We start from the raw sequence: 8,957 nt of genomic DNA on the forward strand, positions 1-8,957 counted from the left end.
ATATAATTTTTTTTCCCCATTCCTAGCTCTGCTAGGGCTCTCCTGGAAGCCTGGTTTCTCCCAGACTCCGCCCCATATTTCCTCGCCTTCTTTGTGTCGCTTAGTGTTCTTCTGCCATCACAGAGCACAGCCATGAGCACAAGTGTATGCTGACTTTCATGAGTCTTCCTAGTGAATCACTGGGTCTGGGGGACGGTGGGGGGCACACAAATTATGTGATGTATATTATATATATCTAAAGCTTAAATGTATTGATTCTATTAGATCTCTAAAAGAACATGATTCCATCAAAAGTAGAACAATACTCTCACATTTAAGAATTTTTAGTGAATTTAAAAAAATTGATAGACCTTTGAAATGTGTGGGGTTCATTCATTTACAACTGACAAAACTATTTTACTGTCTGATTCTATCACAATTAAGTAATAAAATCTAATTAATCAAAACTGATGCTTTCATATTTGTTTTTGCTGTCATGACCAATACAACAATGGGCTTACGTATACATTTTCATTTATATAAGAATTCACTTCTTTGGAGTACATTTAACAGATGAGTAGAACTGCTGATATTAAAGACAAAGCCAACTTATCTCCCTCAACTTTTCTATCTGGTTACAGTCTTAAAAGAAAACAGGAATTATCACTGATCCACATCCTGAGAAATCAGTCCTTAAAATTCTTTCATTTTTCATAGATTTTCAAAGAGTAGTATATTGGGCCAGGGAGATGGCTCAGTAGAATAAGTGCTTCACTGGCAAGCTTAAAGGCTGAGTTCAATCCCCGGTTCCACCAAATCAAAAAAAAAAAGGAATATATAGGCAAAATTAAAAAGAATTTAGATTCTCATCCTGTGGACATTTACTGAACAAATGTCCTGTGCCAGGCTCTATGCTAGCTACTGTTAAGACAGAACCTCACTTTTCCTTACAATATGCAAAGTATTAACCATGTAGTAAACTGAAAGCTATAGGCCAGCAGGAATTCCAGAATTCTCTACTTAGGGCCTATATATACCAATGGATTTGACATCTATCAAGAAGAAAGAATAAATCTTAAAAATCCTACTTATCTACATTTAGACTTCTCTGGGTGCCTTCTGGAAACAGATCATCAGCTGTCCCAAGTTGTGCAGGACTGAAGGGTTTCAAGGGATACTGGGCTTGTAGTGCTAAGAAGTCCTATAAAAACTGAGACAACTGGTAAACATTCTTAGGAGTTAGGACTTGTGGACTCTTGTTATAACAAACAATAATTCTGCAGCTTAACAGTAAGATGACCTCAAAACAAACTGCTTCCCTCTAAGTTTTCTAGAACGTTAAGTTTTGCCAGGTTTGTTACCTGTTTAACCATGTAACGGACACCCTTGGTCAAAATGAGTATTAAAAGATGCACTTAAGCACCCCCCAAAAAGAAAGGACACAGTTAACTATCAACATTAAGACATTCATATGCTGATAAGAATATCAGGTACAGCAATTTTTTATGTTACTATAAAGACTGATCTATTAAAACATTCTTAATCTAATCCTGTTTTTATAAACTCACCTATCCTATATGGCTACTATACATAAAATTCGTCCTTAGCTTTTAGTTTTTGTTAAAATATTCTTTTCATTTAATCTTATATATGCTTTTTTAAAAGTAGTTCTTTTATAATTCCCACATATTACAAGACTTTCACCTTTTAAAATGTTTGATTTGACAATCACTAAAGAAATTAGAAATTTTTAACAGAAAAAAAAAAATCCAGTATTACCTTTTAAATGTATCAAAAACACCTGAATCGTCAAAATTAATGGCATCGGGGTGTCCGGGAGGCAGGCAGACGTCGCCGACGTGGACCTCGCAGCACGGAATGCCGTGCTGCACCACAGTGAGGCTCGGGCAGAAGGATGACCAGCCTGGGGGCAAGAGGGCACGGAGGGCACGCTGAGCTGGATCTCAATAAAGTTAAGAAAATCTGAAGAGATTTTTCTAACACAAGTAACTGCAACAGAACACGTGTAAGCACTTCAATCCGCACTTCCATCACTGTACAAAATAGTGATAAAAGATGATCCAACTCCAAAAGTCTCTCAATTATTAAACCCCAAATAACATGGTGTTACTATAAAAGCCTATAAAGCAGCCCGGGGATGTAGCTCACTGGCACAAGTGCCTGCCTGGCAAACACAAGGTCCCGAGTTTGAGTCCCAATACCAAAAAAAAAAAAAAAAAAAAAAGAACAGAAAAGCTTCTGCAGACTGATCCAATTTTACAGCATATTTGACAACCCTAAACAACAGCATGAACGATATACCAAAATAATGGCAAGTTTAACATGCTATTATATAAATCTAAAATCTCTCATACTCACAGAAGGTTCTACCTGACTACCGTTAAGATATTTAGCCATTATTAACACTGGAAGTGTTTCCCATGGTCATTTTATTTAATTGGAAATAATTTTTCACTTCAGTTTAAAAATGACAGGGGCAGGGGAGATAGCTCAGTAGCATAAGCACCTGCCTGGCAAGCATAAGGTCCTGAATTTGATCCCTGGTACCAAAATACAAAAAAATAAAAACGTAAAACCACTCTTAAAAAAGGTACAAACTTAGCTGAAGCCTACCTTTGTTTTTAACATAGAAAGGGTGGTCCAGCTTGCACTCTACTGTAAGTAAGCCATCTTCTACTGTGCCAGGATCAAAAGTCAACTTCAGTACAGATTCACCAAATGATACACTTTCTTCATGTGATAACAACTTCAGACCATCAGAACCATAGCCCTGGAAATATACACAGAGTAAGGGAACTGGAAGTGTTCAACTCAACAGAGATGTGCCCACTGTGTGTAAGACTGGAAAAGGTTAAAAAAAATCCCTGGCTTTAAAAGGCTTTCAATGCAGTGGTGAAGAGACATAAAAAACTACACGTAAAAGCAGACTGGGATAAGCACTTTTAGTCAAACATAATTAATGTTGATAGAATTTAGTAAAGGAAGGTATTAATTCCAAAGGAAAGAAATCAGAGAGAGGCTTTCAATTCCATTTCTACAGAGACTGAAAAAACAAAATTTAGACAGGCAGAAGAATATGCCCCGCAGCACTTAACATCCTTCTTCAGGAGTTCTGAGCCTCCTTAAGAGTGCTAGTGCAAGGTAAGCTCAGGCTTAGTGTACAAAAGGCTGAAAAGAGAGGCCAACTGAGAGAAGGATCTTAAAGACAGGCAAAGTACTCAAACTTTCGCTTCGAAGACACTGGGAAGTCAACGGAAGTATTTTTATTAATATGACTGACAATTTTAAGATGATAACTGCAATATGAAAAGGGAATTCTCACTCGACACTATAATGAGAGATACCATTACAATCCTGAATTGTTAAGTGTGGTGGTAGTAGAACCAGATTAAATTTAAATTTACCAAATATTTGAGTATTTAGTACATGCCAGGTGGCAGGTGCTCAAAAATACCAACATTAACAAGACATGACCCTTACCCTTGAACTCACAGGAAAATACACATGCCAACAGCCAACTACATGTAGTGTGCAGTCATTAGTATCTAGAACATGAACAAGAAAAGAATGCTACAAATCTTTATGGAAAGAATCAATTGAATATGAAGGGAGTAAAGGGAATAATAAGAGTTTCATGGTTTTAAATCTGGTCAAGATTAACTTAAAGAGGAAGGAGAAATTAAGTCAGAAAGACAAAAACAAAATGTGTGCAGCTTTGGCATATTAAGCTGAATTTAAGGAACCAGATGTTATTAATGTGGAGATGTTTAACATGAGCTCAAAATGTGCAGTTAAAGTTTATAGACACATGCTTGTAAGTAATCTAACTACAGAATCTTGTTAGAGATACTGGAAACTTCATGCCAAAGCCTCTCCAAAGCTCGCGCCCAGGGGTCAGCAACATGCCTCAAGGTGATGCACATATCCCGAATAAGAATGACAACAACAACAGAACTCTGCCTCAGGTGTGCTATTGTCGGTGGGTAAGCAGCAGTGAAAAAGGCTGCGAAGAAATGAGGCCCTGCCGAACCAGTACAGTGAGCTAAATGGCACAGGGATGTCAAACTAAGCAAGAGCCTCTGGTCCTCACAACCGGAATACAGCTAGTAAACTGAGACAATTTCAGTAGAGTAATAAAAGAGGCCCAAGTCAGACTACTGTACACTTCACTAGAATGAAGAATAACAGCAAGATGGAGTCCCTGAAGGCAGCCAAGTTAAGATTCTTTTTCCTCAAGTGATTTAAACAGAAGAAAACATCAAAAAAGCAATGTTAAACAAACATATGTCACATCCCCACTTTCTCTGCCTATAGATGAGATGGACAAATAAACTTCAAAGTGAAAAGCGTAACTGATAATATTTATCTTAACATCTCTCCCTGCTGCTTTTGCTTATCAGTTTAGAAAGTAATACTTTTTTATGAAACCAATAGAAAAATAACAATTAATTACTTACAAAAAAATAAACACTGTGTAGACTAAGATAGGCCTTTTGATATTTTTCATTATTTATTTTTAATGCCACTTCAGTTATCTCCCAATATAAAATGTATAAAACACAGAAACGTGTTACCAAGTATGCTTTTTACCCCATTTTTAAAAGCATAGTTAGAAAAATAAGCCTGAAGTCAGTGCTTCTGCCCATCAGGCTAAGGAACAAAGAATGGTCATAAAATGCCTCCCAAAAATCTAAGAGATCATTTAAATATCAAAACAAATGGGATATTTCCATAGATTAACAGTAAACTTTGTTTCATTCTGAAAGACTCTGAAACATTTTAAAAATTTTAAATCAACCTTATGAGTGCCCATTTGGAGATCTTCCTCATTATCACAGCCTTCGGCTCTAGCAAAGTCTTCCACATCTTGCCATTCCTTATTGCTTCCCTTATGAAAGCACAGTCTTGTGCCTGAAATTTAATTAGAAAACCGTTATACACACACACACACACACACACACACACACACACACACACACACAGTGGCTCGCAAGAAAGCTAGAAAAAGAATATTCACGAATTTTTTTTTTTTACCTTTTAAAAAACAGTGCCAAACAGTTGAGGGCCAGGAATTGCACCATCCCAAGTCATCATCATCTGACAGGGAGGACATGCAGAAAATACCAGATTCTGACTCACTGTTTGCCTAGGAGGAAAGTGGTACAAATATTCATTTACTTTCTTGTTTTTGAGGTATAAGGGATTAGGCCCAGAAGTACAGTACTTTACCACTGAGCGGCATGCCTGGCACTTTTTCATCATCTAACGTGGTCTTTCTAAGCTGCCCAAGCTGGTCAGATGGAAGCTGCTGAGGCATATACCACAGCCACCCTAATATACTTTTCAAAACCCATTCTTATCCCAAACCTCCAAGTAACTTAATCATTCCAAACTTAGGTGAAAATACAGTTTGAAGGGTTTTTTTTTTTTTTTTTTTTTGGGGGGGGGGGTGGAACTGGGGATTGAACTCATCCCCTTACACTGGCCAGGCAAATGCTTATTTTACTGCGCCATTTCCCCAGCCTCCCATTTTGAAGAACCGAAGTGTTTGCAAGCTTTAGTGCAAACATTTCCATTTGTAACAAACTTTCTAACAATAAAGCTGTACATAAACTTGAATCTAAATCACCAACAGAACATACTGTTTCCCATTTGTATTGTTGCAAAAAATTTCTGGGATGAGGAACCATAATGTATTCCAACTACTACATAAAATCTGTCAAAATTTCACCTCCTCAACTTACCCTCTCATGTCTCACTGGTGTTTCTTCCTTCCAGTGGTGATGAGGGAAAGTTGGCTCGCTCTTTGAAGAGGACGACACTGGTGGTGGGCGTGCGTAGGAATGTAAACTTTTGCTTGTAGCGATGATGTGTACAGGAGATGATCTAAAATAAAGCAGCAGTTTTTACCTTGAAGCATAAGTCCTTAAAGCAGATCTATCTTTCTGATGAAAAGAACATCATATTCCAAGTGCTAGTGTTACCTACATACAGGACAGGTATGATAAACTATTACTGATAAAGACAGGACGATTTCCTTCACAGGACTGTGCTATTCCTTCACTTTATACCCAAACTCTATCTGTACCACATTTAACAATGTGTTTTTAATTACTACCAATGTTCCCTTTATTGTACTCTCTCAATGTATATGCATGTACAGCTTTCTTTCACGAAGGACAACTCCTGTGTGGGGCTCCCAATCATTTTTTAATTCCCCTCTCATCTATTCATACTTAACACCATGTCCCTTGTGGACAGCAGATATTTAGGAACAGACAGTAAAAAGCAGCCTGCAAGCCACGACACCCATGGGTAGATAGATGCAGGAGTCTGCACAAGCAGCAAGGAGGAACGGCCAAATAGAAATGTACTCCCTAGACACTGAGCTTAATTCCAATGGCCAGTTAAATTTTAGTTTAACCACCTACTGATTAAAAGCACAATTTTAAGATTGGAAAACTATTAAATAGCCTTTTGTAATGATAAAGATTTTAAATCAAGTCAATGCTCCTACCTGTTATAAAATGAGCACTGCATGAGTGGGCTTTGTGGGCTGGTGGCAATATTTGCTAATTCGGTCAGCCAATCCACCTCGTTTTCATGGTAAGTATTTTCTGATATGTCTGAGGTATTCTGGTTCCAAGATGATCTTGGATACTCTTGATGTGAAACATCTGAACTTAACTGGTATATGGCAGACTGGGTAGGATCGCTCTGAACAGCCTGAAGTTCGGGAAGGTCATCTGCAAATAAGCACAAAATCACAAAAAAGACTGGGCATGGTGGCGCATGCCTGGAATCCCAGAGCTTGGGAGGCTGAAAACAGGAGGATCACGATGAGTCCAATCTGTATAGTGAGACCCCATACTAAATACATACAAATAATAAAAAATTACAAAAAAAGGGGATTGTTTTGTACAAACACACTGAGTACTATGACAACTGCAGCTAACAGGCATCACATTTAGCTCACTGACTTGGCAGGAAGAGAATCCTAATTCAGAATTACACACAACCTATTCCTGAATGAAACAACCTTCAAATTAAAAAGTGACACTTAGTACATTTCAGGATCAACGAAGCTTGATGGAAAAGTAAATCCACGAGATAAATGTAGCAAAGCTATATACTACCTACACCAAGTTATTCAGTCTGAAAAAGAGGGGTCAGGGCAGGTGTTCTGCTTTTTCCTCCTAGTATTTTGTACCTCACCTAGGAGTGATCCATTAACCACAGACATTTTCACAACAGTTCGATGAGAAAAAGGGACTCTGAGTGTCTATGTAGATATTAGTTTATTAACCTGTCACAAAAATAACTGCAACACTGAAAACAATAATTTCCAAAGATAAAAATATTATCACACTACGCACTTTTAGGTACTACTTATACAAACATTACGAATTTGTTGGCTCCAGCTGCCCTGAAGTGCCAAGGATCAAACTCTGGGCCTCGTGCATTCTAGGTAAGAGATCTATCATCACTGAGCTATGTCCCCAGCTCTGGAAATATTTCTTTTGTACTAACAATTTCTGAACTTTTTTTTCCTATAAGTATACTCCCAACGGTAATCGAGATAAACTTTTAGCTTCTGAAAATGAAAAACTATAGACACTAACCAAGCAACACTACAAAGAACACTGAGTCAAAGAGGAACACAATTTAAAAGGAAAAGAAAAAGAATAGGAAAAGAGACAGAGGACAGGAAAAGAATCATACAGAAGGAAAAAAAAATTTCTAACCCTTTAAAAAACAAAAAACTCTTATCCCCTCTGTATACAGACCAACTGGATTTCTTAAATATACATGTTAATATCATAAGAGCCACACAGTTCCTATTTAGGCAACTATTAAAACTGAAATATCTTACTCAAAAATAGTAATTCAGGCTATCTATTCTCAAAACTGACTAGAGGGTATCCCTTTTCAGGAACTGCCAAAGAGATCTAAACACCATACCCTTCTCAGTTCATTCTACCCTCCAATTTTCAGGCTGGTGTAACTTATTTCCTTTCCCTCATTGCCAACAACCTTACTGGGGCCATAAAGAGTTCATCTCCTTCAGTTTTCAAAAATTACTTATGACATAAGTAGAAAGAGGCAAGTCTTTTATTCCCAAGGACCTGACTTCCTCCTGAAATCTAAAACATGACAGCAGATAATTAACTATATGAATCCAGCCATGTTCCTTGCTGAACAGGAACCACTACTCAATCAATGTGAGGGTCCAGAAATCCAAGCATTCCAACAGGCTGTGTCCCAAGGCTTTCAGGTTCTCCAAATTCCCACATTACTGTGATCGATAGTCTTTTCCATGTCATCACTTGTAAAGTAAGGACAGTTCACGCCTTTTCAGAGTTTTTATGAACATTAAAGATAACCACGTATTAAATGAGAACAAAGCCAAGCTGAAAAGCTGGGCAAGCCAAGAGCACTCATTAGCTATCCACTCCTGAACCAGCCTCAAAGGAATACAATTCAAACTTGTCCCTCAACAAACCTACCCAAGCCCACACATCTCTGAAGCAGCTTGGCAAGAGTGACCACCACAAATGTCAGATCCTCACATTTCAAGAGTTCAGCAAGTCGGCATTACAGAGTTTACCAGGAAGATGTTTCAAAAGTTAGTACCTTGTAAAAAGTCACCTAGTAGGGCTTTCCAGAGCTATTTAGTAGGCTGAACTTTTTACAACCAATAAAGCAGTTGAAATAATTTGTAAGTTCATAATAATCCTAAGTAGTTCAAGGTCATGTTGGTTTTAAGTGCTATTCTAAAGGGAAAAACAGGGCTGGAGAGATGGCTCAGTGGTCTAAAGCACCTACTTGAAACAAGCTTGGCAAAACACAGGGACCGCGGTTCGATCCCCCAGCACTGCATGCCAGCCAGCCCTGCCCCCTGGTGGGCTGAGCTGGCCACACACACACACAATAAATAAATGTAATAAAAATAAATA

General features: G+C 38.0%; 1 protein-coding gene across 3 annotated transcripts in view; it reads right to left on the minus strand.

Annotated features, from left to right (window-relative positions):
- Hbp1 (HMG-box transcription factor 1) overlaps nucleotides 1-8,957 on the minus strand; it is a 26,781-nt gene that overhangs the window by 9,483 nt on the left and 8,341 nt on the right. For all 3 annotated transcript variants that reach the window (XM_004634987.2, XM_004634986.1, XM_023719515.1), the window contains 6 exons: nucleotides 6,518-6,746; nucleotides 5,745-5,886; nucleotides 5,035-5,146; nucleotides 4,799-4,911; nucleotides 2,614-2,770; nucleotides 1,759-1,903 (listed from right to left, as the gene is read on the minus strand). In XM_004634987.2, the coding sequence (XP_004635044.1) occupies nucleotides 1,759-1,903; nucleotides 2,614-2,770; nucleotides 4,799-4,911; nucleotides 5,035-5,146; nucleotides 5,745-5,886; nucleotides 6,518-6,746 (898 nt within the window). The remainder of the gene's footprint in view (nucleotides 1-1,758; nucleotides 1,904-2,613; nucleotides 2,771-4,798; nucleotides 4,912-5,034; nucleotides 5,147-5,744; nucleotides 5,887-6,517; nucleotides 6,747-8,957) is intronic.

This window comes from Octodon degus, unplaced genomic scaffold, assembly GCF_000260255.1.
Source record: "Octodon degus isolate 3935 unplaced genomic scaffold, OctDeg1.0 scaffold00068, whole genome shotgun sequence".
NCBI lineage: Eukaryota > Metazoa > Chordata > Mammalia > Rodentia > Octodontidae > Octodon > Octodon degus.